The sequence below is a fragment of the Plectropomus leopardus genome, chromosome 8, assembly GCF_008729295.1.
Source record: "Plectropomus leopardus isolate mb chromosome 8, YSFRI_Pleo_2.0, whole genome shotgun sequence".
NCBI classification, from domain to species: Eukaryota; Metazoa; Chordata; class Actinopteri; order Perciformes; family Serranidae; genus Plectropomus; species Plectropomus leopardus.
Window position 1 is genome coordinate 22,518,380 of NC_056470.1, and position 19,844 is coordinate 22,538,223.

At 41.5% G+C, this 19,844-nt stretch overlaps 1 protein-coding gene across 2 annotated transcripts; it reads left to right on the top strand.

Annotated features, from left to right (window-relative positions):
• Positions 1 to 792: 792 nt before the first annotated feature.
• On the top strand, positions 793 to 19,405 carry tasorb (transcription activation suppressor b). Of its 2 annotated transcripts, none has more exons than XM_042491611.1 (23): positions 793 to 1,177; positions 3,015 to 3,160; positions 3,292 to 3,384; positions 3,468 to 3,540; positions 5,077 to 5,168; positions 5,260 to 5,394; positions 5,501 to 5,625; positions 5,737 to 5,768; positions 6,178 to 6,283; positions 6,521 to 6,624; positions 7,426 to 7,535; positions 8,057 to 8,129; positions 8,245 to 8,319; positions 8,781 to 9,641; positions 10,610 to 10,920; positions 11,849 to 11,951; positions 12,059 to 12,912; positions 13,847 to 13,969; positions 14,272 to 14,431; positions 14,527 to 14,635; positions 15,157 to 15,335; positions 17,179 to 17,313; positions 17,556 to 19,405. In XM_042491611.1, the coding sequence occupies exons 1-23, from the start codon at positions 895 to 897 to the stop codon at positions 18,944 to 18,946; spliced, it is 5,673 nt and encodes a 1,890-aa protein (XP_042347545.1). In that variant the 5' UTR covers positions 793 to 894; the 3' UTR covers positions 18,947 to 19,405. The 2 variants fall into 2 exon arrangements, with proteins under 2 accessions (XP_042347545.1, XP_042347546.1); XM_042491612.1 differs by having other exon boundaries at positions 17,559 to 19,405.
• The last annotated feature ends 439 nt before the right edge of the window (positions 19,406 to 19,844 follow it).

Below are 19,844 nucleotides of genomic sequence, written 5' to 3' on the forward strand. Positions count from 1 at the left end.
AAAATTGCTAAAAATGTACAAATGACAAAAAAAGTTTGTATTTGTATTGTAGATGCATTACAAATGAATCAATGAAGTGCTACGAGTTTTTGCAAAATTGGAGTCCTTTTCCAATGTCTCCTGAATAACAATAATGTAGATGTTAATTGTAGTGATGGAAGTAAATGGTTCCACAACATAACGTAACATAAAACATAACACAACACAACCAAAACATCCAGGCTTTATTTGTATAGCACTTTTCATACAATCAGACTGTAACACATAGTGCTGTATAAGGACCACTTTTAACAAGAGTACTCATTCAAACCAAGAACTGAGGAAACACCACCATGAGCCAGAACAAAATTAGAACAAAACTCATGGTGAAGCATCTTTTTATTGCTATGGTCCACGTCTGTGGAACAGCCTGCCTGAAGACCTGAGGGCTGTAGTGGGGGTTGATATTTGTTAAAAGCCAAACTAAAAAGGTAGGTTTTGAGTTTGCTTTTAAAAATAACATAACATAACATAACATAACATAACATAAGAGTAAATTAAAATGCGTATGTAGCAAAGATACACATCATATGTAGGCTGTATAATTCAGTAGTCCAGCAGAAAATGGCAGGATTTCCCATATTTGGCTGCATCCTACACTTCATTCTTGTAGTATGGATCAGCACCATGTTCATCCACCACGGCGTGAAGAGTCGCGGTTCACGGATCCGCCGCTGGGTGGCGCGGATTCTCTCGTATGTAAACATAGTGACGGCAGCGTTTTGCAGTGGTGGAGAAGAACGTGTACGTCATTTTCACAATGGCGGAGGCTGGGTGAGGAGGAGAGTGTGTGTGTGAAGCGGCGCCGTAATCGTTAGAGCTACATTGCCCGTTATACGTGCACGGTGCCCGAAAATGGCCCTGAACCCCAACGCGGTGGGGAAAAGGGACTCAGAATGTACCGAGACGGACGATATCCAGCCGGAAGGCGGCGAACCCCCGAAGAATTCAGCCGCCACCTCGGCCACAGCCAACCAAAATGGCGATCAGCCTGGATGTGGAGACGGTGTAATGCCCGACCAAGAAGCCCCTGAGCGGCGGAGGAGAGTGCAGGCAGACGCCCGGAGCTTTAGCAGCTCTCCTTCGCCGGGCCAGAGACCGAATTTCCAAATTCCGAGGAAGAACAGAGAGCGGAAAGGTGGTGCCATATCGCTGCTATTTTGAACAGAGGCTGTCCTGTCTTTGATAATTCTGCTGCTGCATGTCGCTAGCCTGCTAGCTCGCTAGCTGGTCTCGCTAGTTTTACGAGTTTAACAAAATGTTCACTGACATTTTAGGTTTATATCAAACCAGCGTCACTCCATTTGAACACGCGGATAGTGTTGACTGATGCAGCGTGAGATGTTTTTGCACACGTAGCTTTGTTAGTCCAACCCAGGTATCCAAGTTACCACACAGAGCACTATCGTCGGGCAGCTAACGTTACCTTCCTGTGAAGGCGCCTGAAAGCAACACTTTGAGGACTGCCTGTTTGAAAGGCCACCTTGTTTCACCTTTTCACGAGACTGTAGTCTTATTGAGTGGTGCTGCTGGTGTCATGAGTGTGTTGCAGCCGTCACCTGACAACATGTGCGTGTCTCATTGACCTCAGTGAAGGGCATGGATTTATCCACCCCACCCGTCTATTTCAAATGTTTTCACAGTCCCATGTCACTTGTGATGAAATCCTATTTAGGCTGTCACTGAAATATCAGAGCATCCCCTTTGCACCCCAATACCCCTCAGAGTACAATACAACCACTGTTGCCCCATCATGTCCCAAAAAAGCTGGTGGTTGTTAAAAACCTTGCTGCCATGCACCAGTTATTTGTATACATGCAAAGTTGAGTTGAAGCTGCTGGACTTCATATTTTGAGCCTAGTTTAAAGGCTGCTCAGCAGGTTGCACATGCATGAAATGTTTTACTGCCCGAGTTTGAAACTTTTCACTCAAACAGACTTGGCTGTGCGTGCACTCCAGTCTTCATCCTTTTGCCTCACATGAGCATTGTTTGCTACTTTTGTTACCTCATAGCTTTGAGCCTGATGATGCTCTATCCAGTAGTCAGACAGTGATGGTTTCACTTCATTGCATATGGTTGCCTTGACATAACCCTTATGTAAACATGGACAAATGCATGGCTGGTCACCCATACAGCAGTTTGTTGATGTAAGGCAGGGGTGCCTAAACTTTTTTGAGTGAGGGCCTGATAAGACAATGTGTAAATACCTGTGGGGCCACCTGCTTATCACATCATACATGTTGTTAAAGAAATCACATACAAATGACACAATTATGCAACTGCTTCATCTTGAAGTGAAACAGTATCCTAGCAGCAACCCTCGATGTCAACTTTATGTTTCCTTACTGTGGTCATGTTTGCTACCTTGCAGGAAATATCTTTGGTTAGTGAACCATTAGTTTGCTTTTTTACTGTCTGTTTATGAAAACACACAGTTTGACTATGTAGTTCCTACATGGTCCATGTCTACAAACTAAATGCTTTTCCTGCCATTTTGCAGTGAATGAAAATACATGCAAAGGGATCTTGCTTGAATAACAAATATTATGTGTTCAGCTCTTTCTGTCAAGGGCATTTCAGTAACCTGTTGTCAGAAACTGAGTTGAACACCTGAGAAATAAGTTCAGCTTAGGATGCTGCTGGCTCATTGCAAACCCTGTGAACTGTACATCTGGTCTGCAAGTATGTCACTTGTTCTTGTACCAAATGTCTTATGCATGGGAACATGCAACTTTTTGACGTTGAACTAAAGTCTTAACTTAGGTCGTGTGTCCTCTTCAACACATTTCAGACTTTTTAAATCCATGCCGTATTACCCCATAAATGAGAGAAGAGGATGATGTTGCTACTTGAGATAGTTTCACTTAAAGTTCTCGTATGGTGTGCTGCTTTTTTACTGCTCCTCCTCTGCACATGCACACATGTCTACGTTGCAGATGCTATATGCTTATCTTATTTACCTCTCTGTGTGCAGGTTTGTACAATTTCCTGCTCCCCGACAGCAGAGAGTTTGAGGACCTTGTGAAGATAGTCTCTTCGTTCTACCTAGACGCATCGTCACGAGGAACTTTCTCCTACTGCAAGGCCAGGCTCATTCAGAATGAGCTGCTGGAGAAAGAGGTTGGTCATTGTCTCTCGTACCCTACAATGTCAACTTGAACCTTGATGGAACCTTTTTGTGTGTTGAAACCAAATATAGAAGAATCATGAAATTTCTCTCATTTGTCATCTGCTCCCCTTTTTTGTTCCAGTTCATTGAAAAGCGGAGAGAGATGAAGCAGGAGGGGCGGACAGAACAGGAACTGACTGAGTCCTACTGCTTCCTTTATCCAGACAAATCCAAGGTATTGATGATGAGCAAGTTACAAAGCATTTTTTTCTTTTTATGTGATGATTTTGAGCTCTGTATGTTCTCTTGTATGACTAGCTCCACTGGATCTGTGATAAGGGTCTGTCGGTTGGACACACGAGGATTACTACACTAGGGAATCCATCAAAGGGTAAGTAAGTCTCTTGCATGTTGCTGTTGCCTCTCATGATACTGTTTAGAGGATAGACAGCCTCATTAGTGTCCTGTTTTGATGGATTTCAGTTTGAAACTGGTCGATAGGCATAGATGGTGTTTGAACAGCACTTTGACCTGTTAAACTTGCAGCTGTTGATAGATGATACATGCTATATTATCAGCAGGGAATGGCTCTGATATATGCAACAATATATCACTTATATACTGGTTCAAATGACTACCCGTTCAAGGAATGAAAGACTTTTCTCAAAATATCAACAAGTAACTGACAATATTGTTATGGTTTATTTAGGGCTGCACGATCAGCAGGGTCTTTTTGGGTCTTTAAAAGTCTGAAAATGTATTTTATTTCAATTTCATGAATATTATTATTACACTTGACTGTGTGAGGTCTTATTATTGTTTTCAAAATAAGCGTCAAGCGTTTAACACAGAAAAGCTTGACTTATTTTGAAAACAATATGTTACAGATCTGAAAACCTGCCTCTGAACCCAGTGTTGTTTGTCACTTCATTCTTGCACTTACCTGATGACAAAATTTAGATTACCATAAATATAAGCCTTGTCCCAAATAGAATCCCAGTTCCTTTTACTAGCCCGGTGTGGCCACACATTTTGACAAACAAATGCCTGTCTCTGTTAGAGGCCTCGTCTGGTTGCCATTAGGTTGATTTTGCAGAAGTTCTTGGAATGTATAACACCGGTTTGTCAGCTTTATTATCCACGTAGATTGCGCATACGAAAGTTAATGTTTTAAGTTTTGTCAATATGGACATGCTACAAACATAATTAGCTTGGTAGGATTCTCTACAATTCAATCATTAAGTTAATTTTACTGAAAGCATGAGCACCAAAGAAGATAATTTTGGCAAAGTAAACGAAAGAAGCAAAAAATAGGTATTAATGAACAATTTGATTTTATTTACCATCTTTGCTTTGCAACAGTTTTGTATGAAAGAAATTAAAAGGCTGTCCCATGTAGAGGCCTGTCCGAAAGAAAAGCTTGTTGAATTCAGTGGTTTAAGCAAATAATATCCCGGGCTATTAATGGAAGTTTTATGATAACCCAACTCACTCTAATAACTGTGTGTCTACATAAAGCCTAATTTTGTATGAGAGAACACATATTTACTTATAATCCTGCAATGCTTGAATGAGAGAAAGATAATTTGTCCAAAAGTCTGACTTAAATATGATTAAAAATCATCTTCAAAAGGTCTTACAAAGCATTGAATTTAAGTGTCGGATACCTGTAGACACTCACAATATTTTTGACCAAATACGTTGATATTGATATTGCATCAACATTGTTGGGTTGATTTTGTGGGTTTTCACAATATATTTCCACGAAAGATTTTTTTTTTTGTATTACTTTTTTTAATGTATTTTATTATATGTGTATAATATCGACATTTTGCCCAGCCACAGTTTAATTTTTGTAGTGTAAATGATATTTAAATGCGATGGAGTATTACGCTTTTCCTCTAATTCAGTTCTTTTGTCATTGCAGGTGTTTATGTCTCCAAATATTCTGATCTGTTACAAATGAATCCTTTTGAAGTGGGCTCATCTGGAGACATGATCATTTTTAAAGTTATGAGGGTATGGCTTCCAATCTGTTTTCATTATTTGATGTTGATAGATTTATAATTCTTGTGGGACCTTAACCTCACCAGCATGTTTTGTCTCACAGGGCCGAATAAAGCACATACACGAGAACATGCCGAAGAACGCCATGGAACCTACTCCTAAGTTTGACTGTCATTTGTCCAAAAGTTGCAACAGGGTTACGTCTTTGCTGTCTTACAGGGCTTTTGAGCTCACGCAGGTAAACACCTTTCTTTTATTCACTTACAGCATATATATGTTTATATATATGTTTATGTTTGGACAGAATTTGTAAGTTTGAATGTGTCTTTCTTGTTGTCTTTCAGCAATATTTTTTCGAGTTTGCATTCGATGAGATCAAGATGCGGCCCAGACATGTGTACCCCTACGCTGTGATTTCCTTTAAGTACAAAGGCAAGGAGGCTGCAGCAACTCCTATGACTTCACACAGGTAAATATTCCTGCTGGAAATGGTGAAACTCACCAAGTATCTTCAGTGGTTGAGGAAGTTTGCATGGCATTCTGTGTTTGTGAATAGGCTTTTTTTATCTCTCCGAAACAGGTTTAACACTATTTCCCCGGAAGGAAGTCGAGGTAAGATATTAAAAAAATATATATATTTGATAAACATTTAATAAAACAAAATGCCTTTATGTGTTGTCTTGAATAAGTGTCAGAAGTGAGATTTATGTAAAGGCTGTTTCACACCAGGAGTGGAAAACACTCTGCTGCCTGTCTGCAACTGCTTTACCTGAGATCTGACTTAAACACTTTTATTGGCATGCACACGACTGGTCAGTAACAGAAGAGTGCATATTAAGTAATGCATCCTCAAAATTATCTAAATTTGATTCAACAACCAGTGCAAAAAATATAAATAAGTGTATGTGACAAAAATATGCCTTTTTCAGTGATAAACTGGCAGAAATTCCAAGTTATATGAGCTCCTCTATTTCTTTGTATGTCACCTGACCCTTGACCTGTGCTGTTAATTGCATTGCAGGGAAGAGCTGCTACACTGTGTGGAGTGGTCCACTAGTGAACAAGGGTCAGGAATTGTTTCCAATCTGTTTACGATCCTCCTCGCGTCCCTACCTCCCTTTCAAACTGTGAGTACACCTTCAGTCTCTCATATAATTATGTGCATCCCTAGAAACTTCCACAGTGCCACTAGAGTTTCCACTGTTAATCATTAAAGACGCATTTTGCCACAAAACATTATTATGTGCTATACTTTACTATACTTTAACACTGCGAATAGGAAATCAGAGCTCACGTCTTGAGTAATATAAAGACGTTGTTTTTGTCAGGGTTTATGATTTACTCTCTCATAAATCTCCACAAAGGCCTGAGAAGCTAGAGGTGAGTCGAGGCATGCAGCTGGAGCAGGTGAAGCGAAAGATTCCCTCTGTGCTCTTTTCTTGGGACACCTACAGCGCATCACGGGAAGGTCAGTCCTGATCACACCTATGTGTATACCTGTATTTGGAAAATGTCTGGGATGTAGCCGGTAATGCTATAAAGCTATTCTAAATGCATACATTGCATTGCGTATCACAGAAACAGCTGTTTTACTCTATTCATCGATATAATTATAATCAGTGAGTTTCTTTTGTGTGTTTATTTTTTTGTTTGTTTACATTTGAAGCTTTTATAGAGGTTTACAGATTAGGCTTTGAATGTCTTGTCATATTTTATGTCACCACCCTTAAATCCTCAATTTGTATCAAGTGATTCATCACATTAAATGAGCAAGTCATTTTTTATTAAATCAACTTTTTTTAACTGAATATAACTTGTCTGTTTTGGCATCATAAATTCCGTTTAAATTTTGGATTGAGGCAGAATATCTTTTTTTCACATACTAAAATGCTGTGAAAAGTCTGTCTTTTTCAATAAATTTTGACTTTTGGACTTGACAACACTATGGAGTTATTGGAAGTAACTCCAGATAATAACACAAGTCGAAAACAATCCTACGCAGCCACCACTGGCATCAAATTCAACCGATGGTATAATAAGAAAATTATTGTGCCATCATTATTATTATTATTATTGTTATTATTATTATTTTATGTGAAACTGTGCAGAAAAACCTGGTTTAAACAGAATAAATAGAAAAAAATGCCATGCTTAAATGTTCATTTAGAATTCAAATACAACGCCATGAATGAAGCTTCTATCTATTTGTTATAGCCCTAATGAGCTGTGGTTCTGCTTTGTATTCCAACTTGCTTGTCTTTGTCTGCAGTGATGAAATGTGGGATGTCCTGCAGCCTGTTTGAGGTGGTGGATGGAAAAGGCAAACCAACCAGCGGCAGCTTGGCAGCGTTGGTCAACAAACTGGAGAGGGACAGGATGGTGAGTCACTCTGTAGCTGTTACCTACCAGCCTCTCATGCATGAAAAACCTACAAATGATACGGAATCAGTTCACCAAATCACAGTTTGTCTACAAAATGACCTTGGTGTTGAATTGATCAAAACATTTTGGATGTCTATTTTGAACAAAAAGCTGGTCCTTTGGGTGCTTCTGCTTCCAAAGTTTGAGAAAGCACACAGAGAAAGACATAAATAAAAAAAAATGTTGCATTTAGCATCATTGTTTGATAGAATTAAAGTAGTTTTTGTTCCATAAACATTTCTTTATTCTCATTTAACAAGAAAACAGTGCAGAGAGATCATCTGTGTAACTGTGCTGCTTTTGTTTTGTTTTGTTTGTAACTATAAACAAATAAAATAAATCCAGGTACAAGTATACCCAAAGGAATAAGTGCAAACCTGTCCAGCAACTTACTGATGTTATAATTTATAGTTGCTCATATTACGTAATGAAGATACACCGTGGTACTTCTGATGACAATATGTACTCTCCTTGTTCAGGTGCTGGTGAAGTCCTTGTTTGACAGGGGCTTTCTCTTCCTGCTGTCCTCTGCGCAGATGGTTGAGTCCAAAGGTGCCGAAAAGCTTTTACTCTCCTCTCATAATTTTCTGTTATGTCAGTTGAACACCTACTTGTTGCCTTTGGTGAGGGTTCATCTTAAAAAAAATGTGTGCTGTTTGTTTCCTAGAGAGGCGGGGGCGCGCTGAGAAGAACCTGCAAGCATTATTCATCTTTCAGGAGTCAAGGATGGTTGTCAAGTACAGTAAGTATTATTCAACACCTATCCATCTCTTTTCTGCCCCAGTGGCAGCATCTGCATAAACCTCCCAACTGGAACGTTTTATTAACAAGTGGAGAATGTCTGGATACAACAGGTTTGGGGGTCCCCTCGGTCATGGAAAACCCGGAAAACCCATGGAATTTCACAAACACATTTTCCAGGGCTGGAAATGTCATGGAATTAGTAAAAATCATTGAAAGTTGTAGAAAAGACATTTGATTTTTATATCATAATGAAATTGTTACTCTAATCTTCGGTGGATAACCTTCTGTCATGTAATGTAGCGTTTACCATCACACACATTTCTACATTTTATCCCTGGAAAACGTCTCTCCCCTCATGTATGCCAGCCAGCTGAAATTATGTTTTAATAGAGTTATTAAGGTCATGAAGAAGATCTTTACGTTTTACGTGAGTCTTAACATATGTGTCATCCCTCATAGCATCCAGACTGTTCGAGCCAGAGCCGCTGACGGTGGAGCCCCAGCCTGCTATCCCTTCCTCCTTGAAACCCTTCATCCCTGCTCTGCACTACGCGCTGTTTAAGCTGCGCCCCAACCCGGGCAAGGACCTGAGCCTGGGGGTGGAGCGTCAGGCCACCGATTACCTAAACCGTATGGATTCAGGCACGGTGCGGCAGTTTATTCTGCCTGAATATAAATGTAACGTGGACGAAAGGACCAACCCGCTCCCAGTGCCCAGGCCTAAATTTAACATGGATGCTGTGCTGCGGTCTTATGTCCACAACCCTGCCAACTACATGTTACCTCTGAACAAGATGAAGGACATCATTGAGAGAATACGGAGCCCCGTACCCGTACCCGTACCCTTACCCATACCCACACCCACACCTGCTCCGGCCCCAGTGGAATACAGCCCTGTTTCTGACTGGGGCGGCTCGGACAGGGGCTCAGACAGGGCAGAGAGACCTACAGAGAGGCTGCCCCAGGAGAGGCCACCCCCAGCACAGGAGAAGCCACCCGCAGACAGCGGCAGGCGGAGGCAAGGGTCGGGCCATTCAAACGGGGCACAGTCGCAGCACAAGTCTGACGCTGACTCCCAGCCTCAGCCCCCTCAGAGGCTGCGGCTGTCCCAGAATGAGTACGATAAAGACAAGATGAAGCAGTTGCTCAAACTGATTCAGCTTCATAAGAAAGCACTAGTGAAGGATCCTGGGAAGGAAAGGGGAGAGGACGGGGCTTGGGACGCCAACAGTCTAAAGAGGAAGTTTGAGGGAGATGAGAGGGGGGGCATGAACAAACACCCACGCACAGATCTCCTGAGCAACGGGGAACCCAGCAGAGGTGAGGAGGGCTGCAGCTGTCTGTGTTGCTTGATTTTACACAGTTTATTTTAATTTTAGTTTTTTGACAGTTTCTACCTACTGCTTCCAGAGTCAGCCCCTCTGAAAGAATGAATGAATGTTAGTTTCACAACACAGTCTGATTAGTTCTTAGTAATTGCATTGCAAATTAGAAAAACATTGCTGCCCAGTGGCACTAGATCAACAGGCAGTCAGTTTATTGGTTTATGAATGAAATTACTTAGATTGTTTACATTTTTAAATGTCAAGATGCATTTTTGTTGCTAATCCAGACAGCTGTTCGTATTCGCATTTCTCCACCTTAAATAAAAACGTTTGAGTGCAGGAACACACTTCTTTACATTCCTTGTATGATCTGGGTTCCCACAAACCTGGAAAAGTCAAGGAATTTGTAAAAATCATGAAAAGGTTTTTGGAAAATTTTGCTGTTGGATTGTATCTTGACAGTGAGATGTATCTTGACAAAACAAAAAAGGGATTTTGAAATGACATTAGATCATATAGTCTGATCTATGTCTTTGATCCCCAAAAAAATCAGGATCATCTTGATCACAAGAGAATGGTGAACTTAAGAACAAAATACAAAATACTTTGTCAGTTGGTCAAATATCTACACATCTGTTGACATTTTGCACTTGATTTGTTTAACTTTTGCAGTGATAAAGTGGACACAAGGCTACTGATTAAGTCTTTCAGTAAAGTGAAGAGAGGGAACGCAGGGAGAAAATGAAAGACGTGATGATAAACAAACAAGAAAGGGGAAGAAAAAAATATTATGGGAACTTGAAAAGTCATGGAAAAGGTTTTGAATGTTTGTCTATGAAAATGTGTGGGAACCCCCGTATGATGCACATAAACACTGTAGTTTTTTAAGAGCTCAAGATATTCTTGTACAATAATATACCAAATTTAGCAAACACCTCTAATTAATTGTGTGTATCCTGCCAGGAGCCCAAGCGGATGAGATGGGAGAAGAAGGCGGACAGAGCGACAATCTGACCGCAGTGATGGAAAGCATGGGTATCTACGACACTGACCTGAGGGCTCATGGCAACACCAACGCCTCTGCAGTCGGTGAGACCCAGCGTCTTCTCAAGATCCTTCTGGCTACTCTCAACAAAGCCGTGGCTCAGGGTTCAATGTCTGCGCAGTCAAACCACGGCGAACCATCGACGGGTTCAGGGAGGGGGGAGCCTGCCATCCCGGAGCCTGATCTGAAGAAACAAAACGAGCCCGTGTCTCAAACAAACTACACAGAGGTGAGATGTGAACAGCTGATTGTTGTGTTGTTATTTTGAAGTATTTTACCATGAATTCAGGGTTCCCATAGTCATGGAAAATCTGAAAAAGTCATGGAATTTCACAATCTTGTTTTCCAAGCCTGGAATAGGCATGGAATTTGTGAAAATCATGGAAAGATTTTGAAAAGTTGTGAAATTTTGTTGTGTGTAATGAAATTGTTACAGTATTCTTCTGTGAATAACCTCCCACAAAATGCAATATAACAGCAAAGTTAATATCTGAAGCTGTTTGTTTGTTTATTAAGATCCCCATTAGCTTCTGTGTTGAACAGTTGCTACTTTTCCCAGGGTCTCCATTATTTTCATTGACAATATTTCATTTACTAAATTACATGAACACATATAACATTCATACTCACAGTTGGACTAAACACATTACAACACACAACAATCAACACACACTCAAAGACCGTCTGATATATACAGTAGCTCTACATAATGATTTATCTCTTCAATAGTTGAGTAAATAAAGTACCTAGAAACGTATCGATTAACTCACTAGAAAAACTAGATAAATAGCTCAAAATCTGTTTCAAATCTTTAAGACCATCAAAATTATTCATATATGGTGTTCTACTGTTGACGAAACATTTCTCTAATATGCACCTGTGTGGCTTTTTTTTACTGTATGATTCTTCATTTTCTCGCTGTCTCCGTCTCTCCATCCACGTGTGCCAGCTAGCTGAAATTATGTCAGAATAGGGTTTGAATTTGATATGTATGAGAAATGACATGCATGTAGGGCTTTTTTATTTATTTCATTATTATGGGTCCTTGAAAAGTCATGAAAAAGTTTTACATTTTTGTCCATGATGATGAGTGCGAACCTTGTGAATTAAATGTGGTTCTAGATCTAAAAATATCTGCGGGTGTTTTCTGTGTTTAGGAGGACATGGACTGTAGCCCTGGTAGTCCACTCAGCGCTGGCTCCCCAACAGAGCAAACTCACACCTCAGACAACCCGACCTGGGTTAACCCCGCTGATGAAGGTATCTAAAGCCGTCGGCAGTACACGCAAATCTCTCCCTTGAAGGCATATTTAGATCTACTTCACAAGGCATCACAGTGACAAGTGCCCTATCTTTTTTTCCTCCAGACAAAGCACAGCCTTTTCCTGAGCCAAAGCCCGAGCCTGAGCCAGAGCCGGAGGCTGTGACGGTGGCAGAGAGCTACCCAGAGCCAAAGGCGCCTGCAGCCGTGGAAGTAAAAAAGGCGGCTGCACCACCCACGTTACCAGTCGCAGAGGAAGTTCCCTTCAGGCCCTCCATCAGCCTAGACACCATTCTGAACCAGGAAATTCACAGTCTCACCTCTGACATTAAAAACATCATGACGGCTCATCGCATCTGCTATTCTTCGCAGCTGCCCCCGCGGTTGCCTCCACGCCACTGCTGGCTGCCCAGCAGCTGCTTCTCAGAATTTGTCGTACCCTACGTCTCCCCCGTCCCCATTCAGGGACATGTCAAAGCACTGTGTGAGAAGATGGACAAGTTGATCCCAGCCCCACCTGCTCCCTCCAAGGTCACTTCTTCACCTCCCCCAGTTACAACATCTAATCTTACAACACCGCCCCCCACCCCTATGCAGACTTCCAAAACTAAAGCGGACCTCTCCCTTTCAAAGAGCACCACCCTTTCACAGAGCAGTAAAATGGGCGCTGTCAAAGGGGCGGTATCTACGAGGTCTAAAACAGAGGGCTTGTCAGCGGAGTTGGGGGGAGAGATCTATTCTCCCTCTCAAGTCACAACAGACTCTCCAGAGCACAAAAACCCCGGCTCTGCTTCTGGCAGTGGGTCCAGCCTGCTGGCCGGCAGCCTCATTGGTCAGCTGAAGCCTGAAGTTTTCAGCAGCCTGGTGGAGATCTTTAAGGATGTCACCAAGAACACAGTAAAATTCTACATCTACTCCGGGGACGAGGGGGAGGAGAGCACCGTCTGCAAGGAGATCAAGGTACACTACGAGTCTTAATGTGGTTTTGAAAGTAGATCAGCACTGTTTTTCACAATATTAATTAATCTATGTGATGTGTTGCTTTGTACAGTTAATTGTTACGTCCATAAAATGTCAGAAAAAAATGCAGAACCAGAGCCCCGGATGATGTCTTTAACTTCCTTGTTTTGTCCATTCAAAAGCCTAAAAAGGTAGATTTTCAGTGTATATATAAATACAAACTCCTCGCATTTAAGAGGCTGGAACTGCTTGTTATTATTATAACTTTCTAACTATTATTATAACTATTATTATAACTTTCATTTGATAAAGTACCCCAACTTTAACTAACTGCTACTACTAACTAGTCTAAATTTGCTAACAATTTTCTGTGAATCCTTTAACCCTTTAAAATCTAAGCAAATTGGTTATTATTTTAAACAAATAATCAGGTAATTTTCTTGTCATCTTTTACTAATTTCTTACAATTTGCAGAACCAAGTTACTCAGTCAACCAATGTCCTATGTTCCAAAGGTTAAATAGCTTGTGAAAGGCATCAACACAGCACATGAAAACAGTTGCCAAATCCATATTTCAAGTGTTTAATCAAATCATTTCAGCCATACTTTGAAGTGTCATTATTGCTTATGATCTTACCTAGTTGCACATAGATTTTCTTTCATGTTCCTCATTTTTACTCTTCACTTTTATCACTGCAGTCAAAGAGCCTTCTGCAGTAGTATATAAATTGCACAGGCATACACAAGTGCAGTTCAGATTGACGGTGGGGATGTGAAAGGCCACACTAGCTCCTCTTTGTCACTATGTGTTCCACGTCTCAATGCTCAGCTCTTTCTGTATCTGTCAGTCAGTCAGTATTTGTAAGTGTAAGAGAGAAGGACACATTCATCTGTCTGTCTCTAATAATTATGTCTCTCCCCGTCTGTCACAAAGGAGTACTTGAAAAGTCTTGGCAACCGTGAGTGCAGCCCGCAGACATTTCTGGAAAACAGCGGCAGTTTAGATAAGCTGCTCATCATCATTCAGAATGAGGACATCGCTGCACACGTGCACAAGGTACGAACACCTCCTGACACCCTCTTAGTTTCAGTCACGGTCTCATGGCACCAGCTGATCCAGACAGAGATCAAACCGGAATAATCGCATCCTAATTGAATTTATACATCTGCTGCAGTGTATTGTTTTTTTTTTTTTAATCTGCTTGCTCAGTTGAATTATGTTAATTGACAAGGCTTCATGCATATTGCAACAGGTTATGTATGTCACAAGGAAACATGTTACATTTATTTTTTATGACAGTTTTAGCACAAAATGTAATAAAAGAGCTCATTTGTAAAAACCATCTTCTCACCCTGCAGATCCCGGCTCTGGTGTCTTTGAAGAAGTTGCCTTCAGTGAGCTTTGCTGGAGTGGACACTCTGGACGATGTCAAGAACCACACTTATAATGAGCTGTTTGTGTCTGGAGGCTTCATGGTGTCTGATGAGTTTGTCCTCAACCCTGACCTCATCACACAGGGTAAGTTTTACTTTTCTTTGTGGCAGCTGTGCGAGTTCATGGGAAGTGATCAGTCGGACGATGCTTCAGAGCTTGTGTTGCTTGTTTTTGTCCAGAACGTTTGCAAGGGCTGCTAAAGTTCTTGGAGGAGCAGAGCACCCCTGAACACCCCTGGCAGTGGAAGGTGCACTGCAAATCCCAGAAAAAGCTCAAAGAACTGGGGAGGTCAGTATCTCAATAGGAGCTTATCCAAAATATGGGGTTCCTAGGGAGCCTTTAAAAGTCTTAAAAGGCAATGAATTTAATTTTTAAAAAAATAATGCCTTAATTAGTATTAGAATGTCTAAAAACAGTCTTTTAAAAAAGTTGTCAGACATGGGAAATAGGATTTTATTAATAGTCTTTTTTCAGTGTTGCATTTTAAAGCTCAATTTAATGAGTAACTTCTATTTATTTATTTATTTATTTATTTTTTGACATTATTTACCGAATGCCTGTCACATTAACATCACACAGATCAGGATAGCTGAACCAGGAATGCAGAGAAAACTTGCTCGTGAACACCAGCTATTTTCCAGATTTATGTTACAATAAACATTTGGGCGATAATGTCCCTATATAATTGATGTTGGTACATGTTTTTAATTTTTATTTTTTTTTTATTTTCAGCAAAATAAGCTTGCGTCAGAATTAAACTGTGAACAAACAGCACACCAATGTATCAATCTAATACCGTTCTCTCGTAGGTTGAACACTAACGCCATGGGGCTGCTGAACCTCCTCACAGCCTATCAGAAGAAGCACCTAGTGGAGTTCCTCCCTTATCACGAGTGTGACACCGCGTCGCGTCAGGCTCCAGACCTGGAATGCTTGATTAAGCTCCAAGCTCAGCACACACAGCAGCGGCACCTTATCTTCCTCACAGGTACCTTCATCCTCAACTTTGACTACAGCTTTTCCTCTGTCTTCTGACAGGATCGTAAAACTACAACTTTATGTGTCCGCATTTTAGTAAGCGGTGGACGATGCTTGACAGCATTTGTGACACATTATATTATATTATAAAGTTAAAAAACTCCAACACTTACTCAGTACAATAATCTGCGTCTAGTGTAACAAAGTTGTTTAATGTAGTTGTGCGCCGAAACGATAAGTGTCCTCACTATGAAAAATTTTAAAATTCACCTACTCTGTGCTGCAGGACAGAGCTCCACTCGGGGTGAGCTACAAGGGGCCTCAAGTGTTTGCGTTCCGGTGCTGCTCACACCGACACCGAAATGGCTTGACTCAGTTAATAAACCCGTAAATAATCATTGGGTAAATTAATCATTCCTGTAAGACAGCCGCAGCAGCAGGATCATGATAAATGGAGAGAGAACGGGGGGCTGAGCAGACCGACTCAAACTCCCGAGGTGTTGGGTTCAATGACCTTTCTATGCACTGTTCTGTGCAAACAGAAGCAGAGCATACTAACTCCAACAAATCAAAGATTTAAGATGTATTTGGGCTTTTTATTCTCAAAAACATTTAAGTGACATTGGTCCTTTGCAAAAAAAATAAATAAATAATATCCGAACCCCTAAATTAAAAAGGTTTCTACACTCTTTTGAAGGTAGTTTGCTTTCAGGAGAGCAGATGTGGAACAGCCTACGATCCTCCACAAAATATGCTATAAAATGATTGCTGCTTAAGGTAGCAGAACCACCACCCTGTCATATCACTTTAAGCACAACCTTGTGCAGAACACTGCAGTTAAGCTACAGACTCCACTTTGAAAAAGACGGCCACACTAGCCCCCATGCTGTTCTGCAGTATGTTATACAGTACACTAGGCATTGCAGTAATAAATGTTGTCTTTTGGTTTTTGAACAAAATAGGCAGTTTCACATTCATTCAGTAAGTCAGTCCAACTCTAAATAATAAATAAGTAAAGAAAAAAATAAACATTGAAACAAAATGGATTAATATTAAAGGTAACACTTCATTTCGATACTCTGCCTACAACTTGAACTTAAACTAATACTTCACTTTCAACCAAATTACTCTGAGAATATGTAGGTATTTCCATGAATTATCACATATACTTAATAAATAATCTGTTAAGCATCTTTGGATAAAGTGAAACAGTTGAATTATTGAATCTCAACTAATAAGTTGTAAAAATGTTACAAATACTCTAGAAACTATGTATAGGCAGACTATCTGGATTAATATTTACCATGTCAAATAATTACATACAGTAACACCTATCACCTGCAAAATGTATTTCAATATAAATTGAATATAAATTGTGTGACTAATTAATCAAACTTAACAAGGATTACATTTTCAAAGACTCAAATTTTTAGTGTAACGGTACACTGCTTCACCCCATGTCATCAGAAAATATCAGGAAATTCTGAAGAGAAATTTTAAAATCAAAGGTTGAGCTACATTAATATTAGTTAACCAGAATGATCACATTGGTATGATCTACATTTCAAAGGGTGAAACAGTCATGTTATTTTACAGAAAATTTGAAAATGTTGAGATATAGATTGTATATCGTGACATAACTTAAAATATCTCTCTATATACAGAGGGATTATTTATAAGCCACATTGCTCAGCCATATGCTGAGGTTTTGCTGTGATGTATTTTTCTTGAAACCATCTAAATTAAATACAATATTCCAGTCATATAGAAGTATTCACTATAATTTTGACAAAATGTCCTTGTCTCATTTAAAATGTTGACAAAGTTTTGCTTGTTGCGATGTGTTTTTACAGAGAGGCCATTTGAGATGTTCCTACAGTACTCCAGAAATGGAATAGTGATCGGTAGCATTGACGACGTGATGAGCGGTTTCCACAGCTTGATTGGCTCCATCAATCAGAATGAGCTTCCAACACCGCCCTCCACAGGTGGGCAGCGTCAACAGCAGGACTCAGCACCAAAACACTCAGGATTTCTTGTCATTTTGTTGGAGTGTAATTGCTTTGCTAAATTGCCTTTTGTTATCTCACCAATTAAAGATGTCTGTGCTGCCCAGCAGAGTTTTCGAAACACATTAGGTGCTGTTAATGCAACTGTAACACATTTGTTTGATAATATCTTCCTCTCCACTTTCCCATTTCTCTATCTCTGCCCTCTCCTGCTCTCCCAGTAGTGAATGATGAGTGTGTGGAAGAGGAGGACATGTCATTAGACTCTGACGATGGCGAGCCAACCACCGTGTCAGATCCTTTACAGCAGAACCGGGCGGTTGAGAAGGGGAAGCCTCCGCAGCCGCCCCCACCAGAAATGGAGGAGTTTCGTCCTCCGCTCCCAGAGCAGCAGGCCACCCCAGAGAGAACTCCAACGCTGGCTGACTACAGTGCCCTGAAAACAGCCATCTCTCAGTTCAAGGCCTCCAACCAGATCGGCATAGGCCCTTCAGACATCGGCGGCTTGTCACCGGGAGGGTTCCCTGTGAACCCGCACCAGAGCTTCCTGTGTCCTTCGGCCTCGTGGTCATCCTACACTGGCTCTTCTAGCTATGCGGCCTCCCCTGCCTATCCCGCCTCACCCTGCAGCAGCACCCAGGAACAGGAATACCGCCCCCCAGTCCCAGCTACAGCCTCCGCCACAGCCCCAACCCCATCTGTAATGGCCACAGCCCCAACACCACCTGTCACCGCCACAGCCCCACCCGGCACAGCTATAGCCCCAGCGCCACCTGTCATGGCCCCAGCCCCAGCCCCACCTGTCATGGCCCCAGCCCCAGCCCCACCCGTCATGGCCCCTGCAGGACCTCTAGCCAACCTGGCTTCCCTCCCTTTGGAGGTCAAACCTCCCCCTCCGCCTCATCTAATGATGTTAGGCCACACGTACGGCTCGGACACTGGAGGATCTGGGGCTGCTGGAAACTCTCCACACACCACCTCGCTCCCTTACACAGACCACAATGACTCAGCCCAGCCAGGTTACATGCCTGGCATTGTTAAAAATGCCAGCGGGACCCCCACTCAGCACGACAGGACACTCAGTGGACCTGGGGAGGGTCTATGGGGGACAGCAGGGACCAGCACTTGTCAGACTGCTAGCAGCAAGGGTGTGGTCACATCCGGCCCAGTGGACCCCACCGGGCTCCCTAAGTTTGGGGAAACCGTCAGAGGCAGCAACCCTGGTATTCAGGGGGGCAGGACTCAGGTGAATTGCACCAACAACCTCAGACCGCCTGTGGGTATTCCCACAGTGGCCACCAGGGGGGGCTCAATAGTCAGACCAAAACTGCCTCCACATCCCATGTGCGGTGCTGGCTATGGTGGTATGGGTAGCATCCCTGGACAGATGGATCATGGGCCTATGCGAGGTGGTATGGGTCCTGGTTCTTTAGGGAGCTATCGAGGGAGAGGAGCCCCACCAGTAGGACTTTGGCCTCGTCCAGGACGAGGACATAATATGGGGGACGGGACAGGAGGTGGACCCTGCTCTTGGGGTTACCCAGCAGGCAGGGGCAGGGCACAGGATTACTACTCGGACTACACATACACTCACAACTATGCCCCTGAATAGACAATCAACGTGACAGAGGGGGCAACACAAACGCCGTACTCCAGAGACTAGAGCTGGCTGAATGTATATATTTCCTTGTCATAAACACATTGATTTAATTCAGTAAATAAGGATCCTGGTTTTCTACAGTAATAAAAAATTGATACAGGCAGTGCCGAGTGTCCTACTATCATGTAAACTGTACACTCTTTCCATGTGAGCTGTTTGAGACCCTGTTCAAACCACTATATTTATATTTGCCAACAAATGTTAATGGCCTTCCAGCTTCTCGGAATTTATCTCGTTATTTCTGTTTGTCCAGGTTTTGAAACGGTTTGTGAACAAGGGGAAAGGCTGATATTTTTTTAAGGAAAAAAAACAAACTAGTGAATGAAATTTCACTTTTGCTGTTGGTTTTCTTTTTTTATTTTACATATTTGGTTGTCCTAAATTCTATTAAAATAAAACATTTCAAATCTTGTTTGTGAGACCACTTTGATGACAGTGTCTGGCAAACTATTAAAAATATAAATCACAGCTGGCTTACTGTCCTTTCACTCTAACTCAATACTTAATTTAGCTAGCTACACTTTTCATGTGCAGTCTGAAGATGGACGACTTAACCCTTTGGTTTGATTTCTTTCTAAAGCATGGCAACGGCAATGACCAACTTTGCAACAAATGTCCCATACATTGCAAGAAATTATTCAATGTTGGCAAAGTAAAGTAATATTTATTTAATTTAAAATTAAAAAAGGATGGGAAAATGATTAGAAAAGTGTCAAAAATAAAGCCAAAAAAGCCAAAAAACCCACATTTTTTCTTAACTTTTCTTGCAATTTTTTGGGCTGTGTGTTAAGTTACCCATTGCCTTCTCCCTGTGTTTTTTGAAAAATGAAACCATTTTGCTCATATTTAA

Coding starts and splice junctions, on each gene's coding strand:
- tasorb (XM_042491611.1), top strand. CDS start 895: ATGGCCCTGAACCCCAACGCGGTGGGGAAAAGGGACTCAGAATGTACC. Junction 9,642..10,609: donor CAACGGGGAACCCAGCAGAG/GTGAGGAGGGCT, acceptor GTATCCTGCCAG/GAGCCCAAGCGGATGAGATG. Junction 13,970..14,271: donor TCGCTGCACACGTGCACAAG/GTACGAACACCT, acceptor CTCACCCTGCAG/ATCCCGGCTCTGGTGTCTTT.